The 21828-nt window shown below is 40.2% G+C and overlaps 2 protein-coding genes across 4 annotated transcripts; both read right to left on the bottom strand.

The window, feature by feature from the left end:
• Positions 1-32: 32 nt before the first annotated feature.
• Positions 33-12861, bottom strand: LOC117753187 (cadherin-related family member 1). 2 transcript variants are annotated; one of them, XM_034571111.1, is made up of 18 exons: positions 12577-12860; positions 12329-12331; positions 12088-12183; positions 11380-11525; positions 11250-11300; positions 10917-11006; positions 10719-10805; positions 9646-9762; positions 8575-8718; positions 8408-8486; positions 8191-8291; positions 7902-8105; positions 7229-7381; positions 6570-6734; positions 5860-5927; positions 4193-4421; positions 3850-4104; positions 33-1869 (listed from the first exon to the last, which is right to left on the bottom strand). In XM_034571111.1, exons 1-18 carry the CDS (start codon positions 12635-12637, stop codon positions 1339-1341), a joined length of 2580 nt encoding a protein of 859 aa, XP_034427002.1. In that variant the 5' UTR covers positions 12638-12860; the 3' UTR covers positions 33-1338. The 2 variants fall into 2 exon arrangements, with proteins under 2 accessions (XP_034427002.1, XP_034427003.1); XM_034571112.1 differs by lacking the exon at positions 12329-12331 and having other exon boundaries at positions 12577-12861.
• Positions 12862-15909: 3048 nt separating this feature from the next.
• On the bottom strand, positions 15910-21187 carry ghitm (growth hormone inducible transmembrane protein). Of its 2 annotated transcripts, none has more exons than XM_034570759.1 (9): positions 21052-21187; positions 20577-20735; positions 19717-19819; positions 19401-19512; positions 19149-19290; positions 18853-18961; positions 18431-18619; positions 16878-17049; positions 15910-16560 (listed from the first exon to the last, which is right to left on the bottom strand). In XM_034570759.1, exons 2-9 carry the CDS (start codon positions 20706-20708, stop codon positions 16476-16478), a joined length of 1044 nt encoding a protein of 347 aa, XP_034426650.1. In that variant the 5' UTR covers positions 20709-20735; positions 21052-21187; the 3' UTR covers positions 15910-16475. The 2 variants fall into 2 exon arrangements, with proteins under 2 accessions (XP_034426650.1, XP_034426652.1); XM_034570761.1 differs by having other exon boundaries at positions 20998-21130.
• Positions 21188-21828: the final 641 nt, after the last annotated feature.

Raw genomic sequence — 21828 nt, 5'->3', positions numbered from 1 at the left:
GTAAATAAAGCAAAACTTTGTCACGTTAAATACTTTTTTTCTTTACTAATATCTTAATTTAAATTAAACTAACTACATCAAATAAACTTAAAAACTTAACACAAATAAACAGAAATGAGGTGTTGAAAGTTTTACTAATGCAGCCTCCGGACAAAGTAGAGCACAGACCACTTTATTTTCAAATATTTATTCAAAATCAAGACGGTACAAAGACGGTACAAATATGTTACTTTATAGGACCAGGCAAATGTAATATATAGTGAGATATATAGTTTAACTTATTTAATATAGATATAAGTTAAGATATAGTCTGATAGATATTCATATTTATAAATATTTATTACAGCGATTTAACTGCATTTGCCTACAATTGAAGGCATTGGAGAATAAAATGGAAAGTGTGTGTGTGTGTGTGTGGAGCCTAAATATTTGACACAGATTCTATAATTAAATTATATATATATCTATAAAGAAAATGTCCAAGCAAGTTATATACATAGAAATCTGAGCTATATCTAGTTTTTACATTTGTTTTATTTGTACTTCATGTTTTTGTAACGTTCATATCTTGTCATATACTGTATGTACATTCAAAATGATGAAAATAATACAGTGCTGTACCTTGAAATTGGACCCATGTACATTTATATAAAAGCACATTTTTTCTACAATCACACAGTCAAATCAATAAAAGCAACGCAGCTCGTGTTACTGTGAAAACCTACAGTGGCACATTGTAATCATACAAAAGAGCAACTTCTCAGCTTTCAAGCGGCTGATGTAACACAGTAAAAATATAAACACACAGGTCCTTTAGCACTTTATATAAACAGGTTTTTCATGACCGTGTCATTCAGCTGCATGCTCTGTCAAGCAAGAAGATTTCGTATTTCTAGGATTTATCGGGTGAAATCCCTCTCGCGTTGAAAAGTGTCGAACGTTTCACTTTTCAGGAAGTTATGTAACTGACGTGTATTCAGTAAATCCTCTCCCTGGGTCAATTACAGTGGTGCTTCTCACTCTTAAGATGATGTAATCCTCCTCAAGATGTCAGTGTAGTGATTTATCTACGACCGCACCACCCGCAGACTCGAGCCCTCTCCTCCGCTCCTTATCTAAGCAAAGGATGCAGTAGATCCCATTGTTTATTCTCTCATATTAAGACATAAATATCTGCAAACCTTCCTGTTACAGCCTTATAACGTCACAGTCTAAAGGTAGGCCCACTCTACCAGATCATAACACGAGGTTCAGGTGAGTACTCTTGGTCAGTAGATGAGCTCAGGGCAGTGGAGTCGTCAAAGAACTGACTGAGAAGCCTTAAACATGACGTGTGTGTTAATAATAACCCTGGTTGTTCTCAATCATCTTCTGCTCCAGCTTCATCTTAAGCTCCGACACTAAAGCAGAGCTCATGTTTCCCTCTTTTCGATGATGCGATTTTACTTTCTTCGAGCCTTTAGAGGCCAGAGCACCGGATATTGTTGGGACCGCCCGGGACCTCTCACTTGGCCGTGTGTAAGACGGGGGTGGAGGGGGCAGAGAAGGAGCGCTGGGGGGTGGAGGCTTTGTCCGCGGGCTGCAGCTGTCCCGCTCTGGGTCGCCGACATGGAACTTCTCTGCAGGGTTGTTGAATTTGATGACGGGCATCTGGAAGGTCCAGGGCTGCTGGTCCTTGGGTCGCCTCTTAATGATGCGACGCGTCGGCACAATCCTGTTGGACTTTGAGTTGCGCATGTACATAGCCGTAGAGATCAAGACCGTCACCCCTACCAACACGCTAATGATAACAGTGACCATGCCTAGAGCTCTCATAGGACTGTCCCTACTTTTCATTAAAAAGGCCGCCATATGCCCCTTGAGAGGAGTCTGTAAAAGAGCACAAATAAAAGAGTTTAAATCGAGTCCAGGGGACTGACTGCAAATGTTAGCGCAGCATTTGCCCGAAGCATGCAAGCATGATAGATGAGTGTGAAAAGCACTGACAGAGGAGGCCCCAAACAACACGTCTACCAACGATGCAACACTCTCACACCCACTCATCCGTCTTCCTCTGTCCTACAGTACAGGACTGCTGATGCAAAGCTAAGAAACTAAAGCACAACACTACAGGGAGTTGTTGGGAATGCGTCTGGCAGTGCGGTGTGTGAGGGTTTGTCTTTGGCGTGTGACTGATGAGGGCTGAACAAGAGCGAGGACAGTTCAAGACACCAAAACATGAGTGATGTGAATGGTTGTGTGAGAAATGAACAAATCCAGGTTTAGATCTTCATCTAAAGGTGTAGAGGCGAGGTTTCAGGTCTAGAGGCTTCATCTTTGTCATGTAGCCAGATAAACTAATATTATAATTAATATAAGTATTTCAAATGATCAAAGGTGGGATTTGGTATTAAAATCCTTATTACATTAAAATACAATAATTTCAAAAAGGAAAATAGAAAATATTTTTCTATGATATTGTCATTTCATTCCCTCCAATGTGCTCCAGTACTCTTTTACAGACAAAACCAGTAAAAAAAATAAATCTTTTCAAAGGTTATGAATGAATAGTGGAACGCGTGTCAGTTATTTCTCACTTGACTCTGCGGACCACTTTGATATAGTTACTCTCGGGGTTGATTCTCGACCTTTTCACTGCGCTACAGTAGAGGATCGTGGATATGCAGATTGTTAGTAAAATGAGGGACGTGACAATGCTGAAACAAATTCCAAAAATAGTCAGCGGACGCTTGCTGAGGCCCATGAAGTAAGAAATAACTCGACCCTTGATCTGAAAAGCACGATACACAGAGACACAGACACAAGACCAAGAAGTCATCTCATCATGAAGAGTGAAGGAATGAAAACACTGTGAGAACATGAAGTATTAAAAAAATCATGGATACCAAAAACTTTAAAGGATAATGCTTCTGTTCATTTATATTAAATATTTCAAAGCGACCAAAACCAGAATTTATTTATTCCACTAACAAATATTGTTTTATCTACACAAACAACCTGTATTTTATTCATCTATCACCCTCCAAACTATTCAAAACTAAAAGAAGACCAAACAATTCATTATGATGATCATGGCCATTTTCACTATATTAATAATAAAGGGAAACTGTCTGATAAGGTTATTTTAAAAAAGACTTTTAAAGTTGAAACTAATGCTTTATATAATTAATTATAAGTGCAATGTATTAATTAATAAGCTGTGAAAAAGCGACCCAAGTCTCCTTTGACCTCTTGTTTAAAATACATTTATCAACAACATTTGTAACAGAATCTATGAAATAAAAACACTTATTCATATTAATTGCTCCAGTATAAATTACCATTGTAAAGTTAGGGAACCCTTTGAAAATGTATTAATGGAATACCAACTAATATAATCAAAAATATATTGTTAAAAACATTATAACTAATTTATAACGTTAATAAGAAACAAAAAGGTGTGAGGACCAAAACAGAGCTTAAATCTGACTGACTGTTGGACTAACATTTATCTGGATGATAGATAGACAACTTCAAATGAATGCTAATGTTGCTCCACCTCAGCTGGATGTTTATTCAATGTTAAGTTAACACCACTTTATCTTTTGGACGACAGAGGCACATCTGTTTGATAAAATCAGTTGATAGCAGGATGAATTTATTGCTGGTTTTGGGACTTGTTGATAATAATAAAAGCATAAAAAAAAACATTATCCTTTAAAGAACATAAATGAAATGTTATGACGTGATGTTGAATGAGCAGCTGCACAGCAATAATGCCTGTTATCATATGTCGAGCAGCTTGAATCTACAGCTCGGGCTTGGAGTAGAAAGCGCTGCGAGCGTGCTGCGAGTCGAAACAGGTCTTACCGCCTCCGTGATGTCGATGTTGACCACGGCTGTCGTGCTGAAGGACGGAGAACCCCGGTCCCTGGCCTGGACCACCAGGGACCACTTGCAGTCTTTCTGCTTGGTGATGTTCTGCACAATCTCCATGGACTTGATGTACGACTTCAGCTGGATCTCCCCGGTGTCTGCGTTGATGTCAAATGCGTTGTCCGGATCGGCTTTCATGATGGAGTACTCGATGACGTTGTTCGGAGACTCTGCATCTTCATCCACTGCCTGTAAGAAGTAGCAGAGTAAGACCAGCTCCATATCATAATCATTTATTTGTTCTGCACAAACACCACAATGAAGCAGCATCATCTACCTCCACTCTGACCGGTGTCCCGATGATCATGGTCTTCTCCAGGAGTTTGTGATCAAATGCCGGAGTGTGGTCGTTCATGTCGAGCACGGTGACAAAGACTTCAGCCAAACTGTACTTTGCCTCCGAATCCTCGGCCTTGACGTAGAAGTTGTACTTGGACCTGACCTCTGCGTCCAGGCTGGTCCAGGGCTGCGTGGAGATGAGGCCTGACAACCGGTGGATGTAAAACCTGCAGGTTCAGAAGGTGTCATGAGTCACGACCACAGCCGTCTGTGGTTAACACATCCCACTCAACCACTTTCTAAGAAGGGCATCATAATTGACAGCACAGGTGATATTCACATCCTGTCTGTGAATCTGCACATGACTCTTAACAGTTCACTCTGAAACGCAGACTGTCCTGCTACGCAGGTGAAGGAGCATGTTGTAAAATGGTTAAGATGATAATTCCTGTGACTGTTTCATCTTTTCAATTTCTACTTACTGTTTTTGTCTTTGCTGTACTTTTCTTGATCTGATAAATTAATAAATTGATAACTAAGGCATCAATTTCAGTAACATTTTACACAAAGTTGGGATTGGTCAGAGAATAATACACAAGATGTGTTGGCAAAATCTTTTCAGCTTTTTCTTGTCCTTAGAAACAATTTATCTGCTTTTTTTATACTTATTATTATTTTATTATTATTATTTTATTATTTTATTTTGTATTTATGTTTTTAGTTGTTGATTAAATTATTACAGGATGTGGTAGAGTAAATATTTATAACAAGCTATAATAATAATAATCTATTCAGATTTGAAGGATTTTTTATTTAATTCTCTTTTTAGAATATCGTGTATGTTATTCTATTTTCTCGTAAAAATACATAAACATAAAAAACAAGCAATTTTTATCTAATGATAACCTCAGGTGGCAGAAGATAATGCTTGATGATGAACCCCCTGTCATGCGATAGACTGCACCAATGTTCCCCAAGGCCGTCATTTTTTAAACAAAACCTTTCAACTTCAGAGTAACTTAAAATATCCTATAATACTAAAAGAAAAATAACAAATTGAAAGGATTCTGCTGCATTTCACGTATCTCTCAGAGCACTTTCTTGTGCACCCTTGGTTTTACTGCTGTTATTCAGTCGTCCTTTCTGTCTCGCTCTGCACTGTGAAATTTCACAAGTTGCCTCGCTCCTGATAACTTTCACACAATTAACTCGGGTCGCTGCCTGCAGACGAGCATAAATTCTCACTTTCCCTTCGCCGCACGCTGCCTTGCTTTTCAAGAGCTGCCGTCTCTGTGGCTCCAGCTGTCACACTGCATGTTAATTGGCTCTCCTTATGTGAGACGGGCTGGGCTGTCTATTTTTAACCCTCCAATCCAATTAGGAGATTAGCCAGCATCTTGCAGCCATTTTAGAGCGAGCTGTTTGTGCAGCGGAGGGGCCAATCAGACCGGTTTCCTGCGCACCTCCTCCATCAAAGAGACAGAGATGAATCAAGACTTGTGTCCTGTTGGCGAAGTTTACCAAACACCCTGAACCTCTGAGCAGTCGTGATTTATACCATAAATATACATGTTATTCTGTGAAAGGTGTTTTGTGCAGGTGCGAGGGTAAAGTATCAGATCAGAGCAAACTTAAAGAAGCAGGAGTGAAAGTTTTTAAACTTACAAATCTGATCCCGATCCATAAATTGTGTATTTGACTTCACCCCATGGTCCTGAATCTGGATCGTTTGCCTGAAGGAAAAAGAAACCGGACAGAGATCAGCAGCAGGACACTGGTCTACAAAATACACTTGGTAAACAAAAGAATATTTACCTATCTGATCAAGTGCATTAAATACAGTTACATTCAGTGGCAAAAAACACCTCCCACAAGGTGACTCAGATTAGTTGTTTTTACTGGATCTGATTGAGGACGATGAGCCGGGGTCTTAAGCTCATGCAGGGTGGGTGGGGCGCACTGTAAATCTGTTCCTGCTGTGATTAGGGATGGAGGTGTAGGTCAGCGTGATTAACCTTGGGGCAAAATTAAGCTTTTTACCCACACACTGTGCAGCTCGAATGTATTTGCCGCGGGATAATACACAGTGCCACAGACAGGATGAAAAAAAACATGTGAATATTTCCATTATTAATAGCCGAGGTGTAGATGAAGGCAGATGTGAGGACGTCACGTGGAGACGTGAATTTCAAAAGGAGGAACGACAACATAGAAGAACAAAGGCTGATGGAGGGAGTGCTGAGCTTTTTTGGGCCTGGCAACAACCTGCTTTCACCTAATGAACTCCACCGAGTAATACGTGTTTACTGGAGGACTGATGGATTGTATAATCTCTTTGGTCAGGTTAGAGCAGAGTTTAATCACGATGTGCTTACTGTAACAGACACAACACTGGAGTCTCCAGGGGAGTTCTCGGGGACCCTGACGATGTAGTACTCGGAGGTGAACTTGGGGACGTTGTCGTTTGTGTCCAGCAGGTTGATGACGATGTCGGCCGTCGCACTGAAGCGCTCGGGGGTGTCGATCTCCACCGCCAGCAGCTGCAGACACACACATGCAAAGTGTGGTTAAACCAGTGAGGAAATGTTCGTTCAGTCAATTTATGAGTTTATTGATTGGCAGGAAAAACACACTCTGAGAGGCTTTAACCATCATTTTAAAGTAACTGTCTGATATCAAATTTAGTTTTTTAATATTTACTTGTAGTAAAATAGATTTAACTGTAATAAATGGCCAGAGAGTGGTTATTGCATGAGAAATAAACAAGCGAGTAACAGGTAATAGGATTCATCCTCTGTGGACTATGAATCTGTGTGTTTAATTTGAACTTTAGCGGCAGATATTTATCGATAACAATTCTCATGACAACAACACATCTCTGGGCTTTGGGCTGTTGGTCGAAGAAAACATGAAATTCAATAAGATCTGTAAGTAAAGCATATAACCAGATACCAGGAGAAGATGGTAGGAAAAGGTGATAATAATCATCAGTTGCAGCCTGAGATTAAAGACTTGTCACCATCATAGTTCGAACCTTAAAAGACAGGGTTGATCCTTTTTCGTAGTCGATGCCAGATGAGTCTTCCACAATGATGGTCACCTGCGCTTCATTGAGAACCGTCTGGGGAACCACCCGCAGCACTCGACTCGGCCCCACGAGCCTCAGCTTAAATTTAGCGTTCGCTCCCTGCGAGGGAAAAACAAAACAAACAGCATGAACGTCGGAGCTGTGAATCACTTACATAAATAAAGAGCGAAGCTGCCAAGAAAAATCAATAAACCTGAGGGTTCGTCAGACTCAAGGTGACCTCAGTTAAAACTGGACGGATTTTAAACAAAAAGGAAGGTAAAATAAATCCGGCAGATGATGTTTTGGCAGATTTTATGGACATTTCTAAATGGTGTTGCATAACTGCTTGTACCTGTGAGGCTCGTTGGCAGATGTTTATGCAATGTTTTACCTGGAGGTATTAGTGCATCTGTCCTCAGGGGAACGAACTCAACACAACATTTGAAATACAATCCTACAAGCACCAGCTTCTGTCCACATGCACACACACACACACACACACACACACACACACACACACACACACACACACACACACACACACACACACACACACACACACACACACACACACACACCAATTAACCCTAAGGAGGAAATCAAAAGATCATTGTGTGAGATTTGGGAATAAACGCACCTGATCGGAGTCGTTGACGGTGATCTTAAAGCCCCGGAGGATCTCCCCTGCAGGCGGATGCTCATACATGGTGACCTCAAACTTGCTCTGTGGTCCATTCTCTCCATAAAAGGTCGGAGGGTGGTTGTTGAGATCCACCACGCGGACTGTCACTAGGGTGAGGTCGTAGTCAAACAGCCGATCCTCTGGTCCAATCTCAGACGCCTGACGTTGAAAATAACACATTATACATATACACACATTATACTACACATGTAAGAGTCGATTAACATAAAGGACCCTAACCCACCTTGACTTTGATTTCATATAATTCGTTCTTCAGAAGAGACGGATAAGTTGTCAGGGTGATGCATCCGCTGGTGCTATTTATGTCAAAGACACCATCACTACCTGGAAGGTGGTGACAGAGATGCTGTGAATGTGTCTGGAGACTGATGAAGTTCAAAAGAGATAAAAGAAAATACAGAACACAGCTCAAAGTGGAGTTATTCATGTGTGGTTCTCACCATTCATGATGGAATAATGGATGGGGTTAGGATTGCCTTGATCTCCATCTTTGGCGTACACCGTGAATATTTCAGATCCCTGCAGGAAAGTAATTGGACTTAATGTTGAGAAAATCAAACATCCTGATCACCAGCACGGCTGTACAGAGAATCAAAGGAGGACTCACAGGAACTGAGACTTCGTAGACGTAGCCAAAGTAAGGGGTCCCTACGAAGGATGGAGGCATGTCCTGGGCATCGATTACGTTAACTGTGATGGTGGCTGTGGAGGTCAACACCTGATGCTTCCCCTTGTACTTTCCTCCGCCATCCTGAGGAAACAAACAGCGAGGCGGAAAGTTAAGAAAGTTCAACAATTGTATTATGTTCATAGAAATAAATCAAAATCTACACGTTCAGCAGATACTTTTATCTGAAGTTTATCTTGAATTAATGATTTGGTTTAGGACGTTTTCATTTCACATCTGGAAATGTGGGATCTTTGCGCCACACACAAGCCACAAGTTAGTTTTAAATCCCAAATAAATCAAATCTAATGTAACTCATGGCCTTTGTTTTTCTTTTAAACCATCGAAATGTTTAGATAAAGAACTGCTCAGACATCATAGACTCGATACAAAGATGAACAACATACATTCTTTATATACAGTCTATGAAATGGTTTGATCAGGTTAGTTTCTGTTTACTATCTCAACAGTATCACACAAATAAAAGAAGATCATGTAAAATACTGGCAGTAGTTGCACGGCTGTGTGTTTTTCTCAGGTTAACCATCAGTAAGACAAACTGAACTGATGGCAACGATTAAACCCAAAATTGAATATGTACGTTATATCATAGCTTCAACATGTTAGTATCTGATTTACCAAGAGTCATCGAAGACGGGTATTTAAGTGACAGTATCTACAGTGTAGCAGTCCACAGAAAGAACTGAGGTGCACTTCAGTTTAATCCCGTTGACTAAACACTGTCAGCACTTCAGACTACTTTACTTCACCTGTAGTGACTGAGGAAGCTCAGCAAACGTGTTCTGGAAGCTTAATCGTGACTGAACCTTCCCTGAGCTTTGGCCATCAGCAGACTCAGTGTTGCCTTGTGTCATGTGCAGAAGTCAACAAATTAATTCAATGCTCTTGATGTGGTTAATTCCTAAACTCTCGTGGTGTTAGCCACACTGCTCGCCGGTTGATAAATGTGTGTTTCAAACCCAAACCCAAAACTTGCCAGCGACTTCTCACCTTTGCCACCACTGTCACGAAATGTGTCGGCGTGGTCTCGTAGTCCAGAGTCTCCCCTGGTTTGACTCGGAGGATCCCGCTGTTGCCGTCGATGGTGAACTTGGCAAACTGGGAGGTCTGGAAAATGCAGAACACGCCACAGAGTCAGCTGTGTTTACGACAACAACAACACACACGCCCTTTGCTTTTTGCATCGCTTCAGCAATGCCTCTGTTCGACCTTGACCTTTTTTTCGATGCACCCTCAGCAGGATACACTCTCTACACATTTAACACATGAGCAGGAACAACATGGGAGCTGTCACCAAAACCTAAGCCCCTATTAAACTTCCGATGCCTTGCTCAAATGTAATTGAAATTTAATCCGCCAAGGTAACACCATTTCCACACTGCTCTCTGGTATGAGATTAATCTTCCACCCTCCGCACACTGTCCCATCATTCAAATGCCCTTTTTCCTCTCTCCACATGGCAGCTCTCATGATGCCAGCTTGACCTCTGCTCCCACCCACACATGCTCGGGCCACACCGAGCCAGTTAGCTGTATCACAAGGAGGATAACAACGAGGCATTTGTGTTACAACAGAAAATACTTCAGGCTGAACTCCAGGGTGCAGCGGTTAAAGGTTCAGTGTGTACGTTTTAGAGGAACGGGATCTATTGGCAGAAATTAAATATAACAAAATCCTATTGATGTTTTGTTGAGTGTTTGATCATCTAAATTGTACGAATTGTTGTTTTCTTTACACTAGAATGGGCCCTTTATATTTAAATACTTTATATTTACATCTGGAGAGGGTCCTCTCTACGGAGGCCGCCATGTTTGGAAGGGGAGGGTGAGGTGAGGGGTATTCAGCTACAACATGCAACTTCACCACTAGATGGCACTAAATTCTACACACTGGACCTTTAAGAAGGATCAAGCAAGATTTAATGCTTGAAATTCAACATGAAGCTTTATCATTATTTATGTAAAGAATCGTTTGAAAAAATGTGCTTTGGTATCATGTGGTTCACTAAGAAATTCATCTGCATGACAATGAAAAGGTAAAGTTGTATAGTAATGTAAGGTTACCTGTAGATAATAAGAGACGCTGCCTCCCGAGCCCATGTCCTTATCCAATGCCACGACCCTGTAGATGCTATCTCCTGGAGCAGTGTCCTGGCAAAGAGACGAGAGATTTTAAAAAGACTAAGTGGTCGTGGTGGTTCATGGCACAGCTGGACATATAGAAGGGATTCTCTGCAGGTGTATGTGTTTGATGCGCTGTACCTCTGGGATATTGATGATGAAAGGCAGGTTTTGAAATGCAGGTGGTTCATCATTGGTGTCAGTGACAAAAACTCTCACTGTCTCAACAACCTGAAAACAACGACACAAACAAGAATGAAAATAACTGCACTGATACAAAAGCTGCATCCTTTTTTAAAATAATTAACAAAAAGTGATCAGACAGATAATTCTTCATATTCAAACACATTCAAGTTTAGACTGTGAATATGATACATTTCCGGATGTTTGTATTAATTATGTCACAGCACTTTCCACAAATCTATTTTTACAGCAACGACCGTACAAAGTCAGTATCACGTAGTGAGAGCTTACTTTATTTCGACCGTCCGTGATGCTCACGAGCATCGAGATCTCAGCTTGTTTCTACCAAGAGAAAAGTAAAAGTCACGCCGAGCCACAGCGGCGTCATTGTTATTTTTTGAATTCTCGTTGACAGACTCACCTCTCTGTCCAGCTCCTGAACCAGAGTCACGTTTCCAGATTTGGCTTCCACCCTAAAATATTCCTTGGATCCCTGTTCAAAAGTCAGACCGTATCGCACCGGGTCCCCCTCGGGATCTGTGCCGTTCAGGATGTAAACCTGTGTGCCTGCGTGGAAACAAAAGACAAATGACAAAACTGATAATTTGACATTTCTATCTCCATTTAAAATAATGCAGCAAATGTGCAAATCATAATGATAATAATACACTTTATTTACAAAGTGCTTTACAGGATTGAAACACTTCAGGACCAAGGTAAATAGAAGAATAAAATTCAAACACAGATTTAAAGCAATAACAATAAAAGGCGTGTTGCTCATTAAAATAGTACAATAATTAACAAAAGGCTTTTAATAAAAACATGTTTTATGAAGTGATTTAAAGGACGTAATCGATTCTGCTCTGTCCTCGTTTCAGCTCTCAGCGTTACTCATTCAGTGTAAGTGGCTTGTTTGACGATCAGGTCAGATGAGCCACCACCCGTATTGTTTTCTTCCCGTCAGTCTTGACGTACGTCACGATCCAAAAGGTATTACAGTGATTAGCCGCAGCCTCATAACGTGTGTGATCACTTCATCGCTACGCTTAAAACAAACACCTGAATTTCATCCCTCACGTGGACCTGTGAGTGTTGAAGTGACCAGGACACCTCATCATGTGAGACTTACCCACTGGTGTGTCCTCGGAGATGCTGAACAAGGCCATGTTCCCACTTGTGCTGCTGGGTCCATTGTCATAAAAGTATGGAGCATAGTCTGATTGCCCTTTAAAGCAACAAAAAAAAAGGTGTTATTTGAGTGGAAGAGACGTGATCAAATAAAATGTTTAACTACCTCATAGTTTTCTAAGTATTTGGTTCTGTTTCTAAGGGAAATGTTTGCGTAATTAATAGATAGATGTTGCACTCACTTGCTAAAAAGGGCGGGAACCGAAAGCAGGGAGAGCAAGGAGGAAAAGGATGGACACGAATTACAAATATATTTGGATTTAAATCTCTGCTATCAAAAACACAAACAACCACACGTCTTAATATGAAGTAGGAGCAGCGAGAACAGTCGGCACAGAGATGATCATTCCCTCTGCGCGTTAGAGGATTAACCAGATAAGAGCGAGGCAAGAAGTCTTAACCACAGACAAAGACGCAACACAGAACCTACCCAAGGTGAAGTGAAGCAGCAGGAGAAATAGTAAAGCATGCGTTTTCTTCTCTTTCTTCATCCTGGTGGGAAGCTAAGGCTTGGCTGGCTCATGTGGAAGGCTTGGTGGAGCGAGTGGCGAGTGTCGGTGCCCTTCTGGCGCGTCTCGGTGGCTCAGGAGGGGAAGAGGCTGGGACAGATTCTCAGGCACTAATCCAGTGACGCATCCCTTCCCTCCACAGGCGTCTTCCAGCACACTGCTCTCACTCCAATTTCCCCTGAAGAAGAAAACTGCACACGGAGGGAAGAGAGTTTCAAGGTTTCACACAGTGTAGGTGTGATCTTCGCACCTCTGCACACATGACGATGTGCACATGATGCACTGCCATATGATTTACTGTTAAATCAGAGGCTTTGTGACATTCAACACCTCTTTGGAATCACAATGAGGTGTTGGAAATCAACGATGCCGAATAAGTGCACTCAGACAACATTAAATCAACATCCTCTGTAGTTCGGTGGTTTGTGTTTCTCTGTGGAGACACTTGGCACATTTGGCTCCTCGTGCTGGTGTTTTTAAAGAGCTTCACCAAACTCATTAGTCACACAGCACGTCCCAGTGGCCTAAGCTTCCCATGGCTGCTCTCTTTGGCAGCTCACTGACCAACACAAGCCTGAGCTCCACTTGTGGATCTCTGATGGACTTAATATAAAGCCAAGAGGCTTTCTTTGGCCTCCGCAGTCCACTTTCCCCCCGGGGAAACCCAGTCGCCTGTCAATCACTACGTCTCAAGGCACAACACGACCCAAAAGGGTGTTTTACCTGACAGGAAGTAATGTTTAGAGTTTTAATTCATTTAAAACTAGGATGTTATCACCACTAAGACATTCTGCTCGTATATGAATCATTTGTTGATTAAATTAGTCAAGACCAAAAAGCTGTGTTTAAAATCCAGAGTGTGACCAAAAACCAGCTAATCTGATTTTCCGTGAAAGAAAAACTCTCTGAGTGAGACCTTTCGTTTTTCTTCCCTGGCGGTCGAAGACGTCATACTTGTTATTTTTGAACTCAGTTCACGCTTTGGCCTTGAGGGACTTTTGAACTTGTGCTTTTTTAATCAGATACACTCACAAGCAGTCGACTTACTCACTTCGAGGTGCAGACTCGTGCCTTCCTGTATTCACAGGTATAAAAATAGCGTGTGATGTTCAGTGACTCGCTCGTACACACCTCACTGATTGGCAGCCCAGGAAAAATCTGCTCCTTTCACCAAAATAAATCCATGGCCTGAATCCATGCACGGCTCATTGTTAATGTGAAGTTTGACTGTGAAAACACAATGTCACAAGACAATTTAAAAACATGATATAATAAATCTTTTTTTAGTTCAAATCTGCAGCATTTTAATGTTTTTCTTGGAGGTAATTTTAACAACTTGCATACTTGTATACTTCAGAAACTGCTTTAAGTAGCCTACAAGGACTACACTTATTTAATAGGCTATAAAGTAGATTAAACTAAGATTAAGTAGATTAATATAAAGTGGATAAAGCATAAATACTTAAGCCTAGAGGACAAAATCCTCAAAAATTTGTCTAAATACTGATGAAGAGCACTGATCAATATTGGAAAAAATTATTATTTGAGTAATGAATATTCATTCATTACTCAAATAATTATGCAATTAAAATATTGCATTTACATAAATATCAATGAATGAATAAATAACCGTCCGAGCATATGCATAATCTAATTTACCATATCAGCAATATATTGTTGGTATGTACAAATGATGTGTTATATTATTATGTAATAATTGATTATTACATATGAAATGAACAAATTAGTTAAATATTGGTAGCGTTATAGAGCCTGGGTGAGGAGATCACCAGATTTGTCCTGAAGGGAACATGAATGTCTGGGGAGTCCGTGTTTCACTAAAAATTATAAAAGTCTACTTCGTGTTGGCTATAGGAGAAAAAGTCAGGGGACGTTGTTAGGATTAATCCTCTGGGGAACATGAATATCTGCAGAAAAATATTAAGGTATATATTTCAGTGTGGATTCAGTAAACGTTAGTGCAATGACAAAGAGCTGGAGTTTTTAAGGTATTGAGGGTTAAAATGGTGAATTTATAACCATAACACAAAATGCTCTTTAAAGTCTCTCTCTCTCACACAAACTGGCTCAAGCCGGCATTAAGCAGTAAAAACCTTGGAAACCAACCAGATATTGGTCATCAATCTGAAAATGACTGACAGAGGATGACTTTTATCCCCAGTCATGGCAGATCCCTGCACACTGAGGCTTTCCCCTCCTACTCATCCATTATTGCCTTCTTTATCCCCCCCGTCTGCAGAGCTTTTCCATCCACATCATACATGAGTCATACCTGTCATGAACATGATCAGAGGGACTGAAACACTGGCCGGCAGCTGTGTGCTCCATGTGTATGTGCGCTTTAATGAAGCACCTGCACATTTACAGATGTTAGCATCTGTTGCGAGTGCCCTGGTTTGGAGGTTTAATTTTAGAGGAGCAGGCAGATGGTGGACAAGAGGATTACGATGCTAAGCCTTTGTCATCTGCTGCTGCTACACACTGACCGTTTGTAGGCAAATACAAGGTGGACCCCCGCTGTTCCCTCAGGAGCTGGTCACCACTACTGAGGGGGGAGGACAGCAAATCATGACATAAGCAACTTTTGAGATATTAGGTAGGAGCAGTGACAAAACTTAGCTCAGGATTAATCTTTGCTGCTGCTCCGTTACCCATACATCTTTTTATATTGTGCACCTAAAATTTGACCAGATTGTTTGATTACATTGTCACACTAGAAATCCCAGCATGGACATAGAGTTTAAGAGTTTAGAGTTTAAGTTAATTTTTTTTTTATATTAAACCGGAATTAATACAAATTCATGAATATCTGGTAAAATGCTATTATAAATGCCCGTCAGTGACTTTACAAGAAGTTATTTTACAAAATGACTAATTTTGTAAAATGTATTCAAGAAGAAATTATGAGAACCAAAACAGGTCACATGTAGAATAATCGATTAATGAAAATGATCATTGAATATTTATCAGTTATTTGTTCCTGGAGGAAACAATCTTGAATACATTTTTGCCTATTATATTTAAATTGCATTAGGTGTTTTCCCACATAACTAACTTAGCAGGAATAGCACAGGTGTACATTTCAAGCTGTGCTGTATTCAGCAGTGAGCCAACAGGGCCCCTGAAGCTGAAGCAGCTAAAATAGAATTCAGCTGTAATCATACCTTTCATTTTTTTTACCTGTGATTTTCCTATAACGTCAAAATATGTTGTGTAAAAATATGGACCAGACACAGCATCTGATGAAAACCATCACATTTTATTTGTTTAATAGATTCCATCATTGAAATAACTGAACATATCTCAGAAATATATGAACTAAAGTCAGCCTCTTAAACCCTTTTATTCACATAAGTGCAATTTCAGTGTATATTTGGAGCAGTTACAAACAGGATAGTCTGTGTTGTTGTATGGTTGACGTATGTGTTGTTTCTGTTGCTTATACCAGATTCCTGTTGATTCAAAAGAAAATAAATAGAAAACATAACGAACAATACAAAGGACATCTGAAGCAGGTAAAATGATCCGTGACCCCTCAAATAAAATCGATACGTTCCCAATCGAGGTGAGAGCCCAGTCTGTGTTATGAATGCACAAATATTTGACTTCTTCACTGGCAGCACGCACCAGAGAGCGCAATCCTCCTCTTCACACACTTGCAAAGTATTTCTGTTTATGTACTAGTTGGATAGGAACCGCCGCTAAGAATGACACCTGGTGTGTGCAGCTAGTAATGAAACATGGCTTTGTTCAGCTCTGTGGAAAAGTCAAAGTGAGGTTGGCGTCAGGATGCCGCCGTTCACTTCCTTTTGCCGCCACCGCCCGACAGAATCATCACCAGCCTCATGAAGATGTTCAACGTGTCCATGTAAATCCCCATACACCTGTAAGACGAAGAAGAGGGTGAGACTCACCTTTGATGCAAATACATATAGTTACAGAAAAAATATATGTTAACAGTTTGGATTTAAGTGCTTTTCTGCATTAATTGATCATGAACTCTGATCTGGTTTGTACTTATTTGAGACTGAGCTGTTGTGATGGACAGAATAAGTATGAACACATTTGTCTTAAAAAAACATAAGATCAGATGTTTCTAAAGAGTTTAGTAATTTTATAAATAAACATATATGTTAAATAAACATGATTCTGCAAACAACTGCTTTTGAAGTGTACAATAAAATTTCCTCGAGTGACTTACGCATTGATGGGATCAAATTTCTGCACGCCATAGAGAGGATGCGTCTCTGCCTTCTTGATGATTTTCTGTGTATCGTAGAGAAGGAACATGCTGAACAGGACCAGGCCTCCATAGATGGCCACTGAGTAAAGACCTGCTCCAAATGCAGAGCTGGGCGGCAGGAACATTGATCCTGGAAAACACAGGGACATTTTCTGTCAGAGTGAATGAACAGTTCCTGTAAAGTGGTGGATTTACAGTTATAACAGAACATCGAGGCATAAATAATCAATCAGCTAAATATATCTAATGACAATATGTCGGTAACTGAATGAACTATCTACCTAATGAATTTACAGAAATGATAGTGATGTATGGCTATCATCAATTGTTTACAAAGAAGTATGCCTTTCAAAATCTGAACAAATTATTCTAGTTCATCTAAAAGCATCATAATTTGCACTTTGATTCTCCTGCTGTGTTCCGAAATTGAAGCGTCACAGAAAAAGCACTTTAGTCATTGCTCTCTGAAGTGTGCACACACATTAACTGCCACCGAATTACTTTCTTATACATCTGTTGAGCTGAACGTGAAAAAAGGAAAAATTCTATTCTCAATCTGTGTTCCTTTGCCAAAATAAAAACTATACATGTATGTCAAAGACTTGATGGTTAAGTACAATGTTTTATCATCATGAAATGGTAATGTCAAATAAATAAAAATGTGTGAAGAAATACAAACTGTAGTTACACTATCTGACAAGCACAGATATTAAACTAAAGAAATCTTCACATCATTACAGTTACATTTTCTATTACATTAACCATATTATAAGTATGACAATCGTAAGTAGATGATGAACCCAGTAAAATTTTATTAGTAAATGACTACCTGGCACGGTGATGAAGACATTCAGCTATATATTATTTTATACCAGTAACTACTGTAGTTCATGGAAATTAATTCATACAGATATTCTCCTGTTGTGTGACAGCACAAGAAATTAATTTACATAAATCAAATGGATTGTGTGAAAAATGACACACTGATGTGAAGTTCTCATCATAATTGCATCTTAAATAGATTTTCATCTTGTGTAGAAGAAAAATTTCAGACATGACACATTGTCATAGTAAAAACACACACATTAGAAATGTCATGCTGTTCATGTGTATTCACTATGTAGCCTACATGTTGTCTCATTTAAATAAGTGACATTTTGCTATGATAATATACTTTAATTGTCATCTGTGGTAAACACTGCACCGCTGTTATGCAAATAGGAGACTGTATTTTACATCCATCAAACAATGGTCTATATATATATATATATATATATATATATATATATATATATATATATACACAGCAAAGACTTTGTTCAGATCAACAACACTGCAATTAAAAACTGCGCCCTTCTATTCCTTTAACTGAGACCACTGACTGTGGTGGCACAGCGGGGGTGCTGGTGCAAACACACCCTTTCATTCTCTACCACGTGCAGTGTCATTTTCAGTGTTTTCTGTAGTGAAACTAAGACGGCGTTTAAGGGGTGAAACTGCAATATACGAACCGATAGAGGAAGCGAAGACCACTCCAAAGCCCACAGCCAGCGGACCACCCATATTGAGGAACTTCTCGCTTGGGGCACACATGGCCACAGTAGAGAGACCTCCCACAATGCCTGCTGTGTACCAGGCAGCCCTCATCATCAGGGGCCCTCCCAGGAGAGTGAGAGGTGCGATGACGGCACCCATGACACCTTTAAATAAAAACAACAAAACAGACCGATAAATGCCCAAGTCAAAATAAACAACAGCTAAACAGATATATCAACATGTGGTGTAAGTATTAAATTGAACTGCTGTGGTTTCTTGCTGAGCCTGTAAATGACTGCCACCTAGTGTTAAACCGAGGCAACTACAAAGGAGAAATAAGGCTGAGTGGGACAACAGAATGGAATAATATTTTTCCACAGGACATCATCTTACGAACCTGCATGGAACATCCAAGCGAGGTGTTTGGGCACTGGGCTGTGCTCATATGAAATCGACCTGACCAGCATGCCCGCACCAATCATGGCTGCAAAGGTCGCTCCAATAGCCTGGGTTACAACAAACAGCAGGGATTCATATTAATAACCCATTAATTCAATTAGTACAGTTATGAGAAAACTAGCTCTGTGGTGATCTATTAAAGTTCAATTTAATTTGAAAATAAATGTTCCAACATGGTGAGGACCGTGTGTGTGTGTGTGTGTGAGAGAGAGTGTGTTGTGTTTTAAAGCTTACGATCCACGATCCTCTCATCATCAGACCCATTAGCGCCGGGGTCCTGCTCACAGCTACAGCACCCAGAGCGGTCATTCCAACGCTGCCTGCAAAGTACATGTAGGTGGAGTGGATCCTGTCCTTCACATACTGAGGCCAGATCCTGCGCAGAGAAGAACAAGCCAACAGAAGGTTGAACATGGAACACTTTGAATTGACCTGTGCTTGAAAAACTAAATTAAAGAGCTGTTGGTACAAAAAGCTGTTACTCACACTGATTTCTCAATGGCACCAATTTCATTTGACATGCCGAGTCCATAGTAGCACAGAGCTCCAAGACCAACTACTGCACCTCCAGCCAGAAACATTCTCCCCATACCATCAACTAGGGACAGAAATAAAACCATTTTACTTCCATTGCACCATATCATAAAACTAATTACGTACTAAAAGTATTAAAGACAGTTTCTGTCTACAAAGGATTATGATATTTTTGCAAATTTATAGATTGTTTACTAAGGTGAATAGAATCAAACTCCACTTATTTAACAGTACATTGTAGAACATGATACTCTTATTAAGAGATTACTTCTGATGGCGGTATCTGTCGCTGGCTCAAACGCTGCTTCTTTCAGCTGGTCTTTGGTCGTCTTCCCACGGCGAAAACCAAACCTGGCCTTAGAGGAGAAACCCTGGTGAAAGAAGAACAGGCATGAAACAAAACCTACAAATATGAATAATCTCCAGCTTATATTTATCAGTGGGTTGCACTAAAGTCTGGTAATCTTATTGAGAACAACTTCCAGTAAGAGGAAAGGTCAGATGCACTTATAAAGACACTGGTTGGACTGGTAATTACATAGCTCAGCCTTGCATTCCATCAGTTAATGGATCATTCGTTTGGCTTGTTTGAAAATTTTTAATAGCTGCCAACAAATCTTATTCTGCTAGTGACTTCGCTCCTGCCCAGGACCCCGACTGAGCATATGGCACAATCAGTGGCACCAAAATTGGTTCAGACATATCCTGTTTACAACACGAAGTGGGATTTAAAGACATATTCTGACATTTAATCTGTTTCTAGTCAATCATTTTAGAATGATATTGTATATTTGAAGGTCCACCGCACTAATTAAGATGCCAATTAGAGTTTATTTACAATCTTAATGTCTATAAACAACATAAACATAGTCTCACAAGAGATTAAATGATAAACAGACATGTCACATCAAGGAAACACTGATTTAAATGTATTAAAAACAATAGGGACTTTATGCTTGATATATTGACCCTACAGACAATGCTTTAAGGGGGTTATTTCATATATCCAGTAAAAAGATAAGTAAGTTGCTACTGTAGCAGTAGTAGTGTTGTGTGTGTGTGTAGCAGTGATCAGACATCCTGAGACACATTGGAGATCCCTGCTATGAAGCCGTGTGTTGACGGTACCTGCTGGGGCCTGAGCAGCGGGGGACAGGTCTTCAGGGTCGGTGCTCTCAGGGCCGGGGAGCCCTGCATCAGCCCGGAACGGAGCCCGGCCGCGGGCAGGCTCCTCAGGCACGTCAGCCTCGCCAGCAGCATGTTGACTGTGTATGATCCTGGATCAACCTGAGAGACAAACACAGGAACTGAGTTTTCTGACCGTCTGTTTATGTGAAAGTCACGAAGCCTGTTCTGCTTGAAGTCAAACGGGATAAACACAGTTACATTAAAGGCGACGTCAAAGTGGGATGTGACGCTTCGCCACAGTTAAGTAAGCTAGCCAACGTTAGCTAGCTAGCATGATACATCTACGTCAACACGCGTTTACAGCTACAGCGTCATTCAGACACTGAACCTAACACAGTTCTGGTTTAACACATGAACTTACTACGAACGTGACTGATGTACTTTAGTTTAGCAGCTGTGACGTGAAGCTACGAACCTGAAACTCAAAGCTCTTCGTTCACCTTCCGAGATACAAGTGCGCAACTCACTGACGCAACTGTTCTGCAACCTTCTTGACAATTCTCCGTTCGTGCGTCATCACTAAGCGACGGGACCGACGGGAGTTGTAGTTTTTACGCCCGGCGGCACTTCCTGCACACGTGACACCGTGAGAATAAATATTTAGAGGCTTTATTTACATTTTCAACAAAGTCGAGTATATAAATATTTGATCAGTTAAATGTACGTGAAACATCATTACACATTATATCATTATTACTGTTGCAGAAACGAGTAAAGTGTAAAAGTTGTTACTTTTTTGTGGAGGAATTTATTGATTACCTACTAATTAATTTTAATGAACTAGAATTAAACAAAAAATAAATGAAAGACTCAAAAATATTTTCATTAAATGTATGAACGGAGCTTCAAGAGACAAACAAATACATCATGATAGTCATAATAATGATAATAATACAATAAACAGGAAACAAATAATTTAAAGACAAACAAACAAAAGACCAAAACTATTAAAAGAGGTAAAAATAAGTATTCCTTATCTTACTTCCTCCCCAGTCATATGCTTACATTACTTTACTTTTCACATATATGTTGTGGCCATAACTTAACAATATTTCCCTTTGAAATATAGGCTGTGAAAAGTTTCCTAATATTATACAATATAATGTAATATAATAATGTCAGCATCTGTAATTACTCTTTTCTATCTATATGAATGTTGTGACGCACCATGTGTTTCTGTCCACTAGGTGGC

Source organism: Hippoglossus hippoglossus, chromosome 19 (assembly GCF_009819705.1).
Source record: "Hippoglossus hippoglossus isolate fHipHip1 chromosome 19, fHipHip1.pri, whole genome shotgun sequence".
Classification (NCBI taxonomy): Eukaryota; Metazoa; Chordata; class Actinopteri; order Pleuronectiformes; family Pleuronectidae; genus Hippoglossus; species Hippoglossus hippoglossus.
The sequence above is the reverse complement of the archived record's forward strand: the minus strand, read 5'-3'. Positions and strand labels throughout refer to the sequence as shown.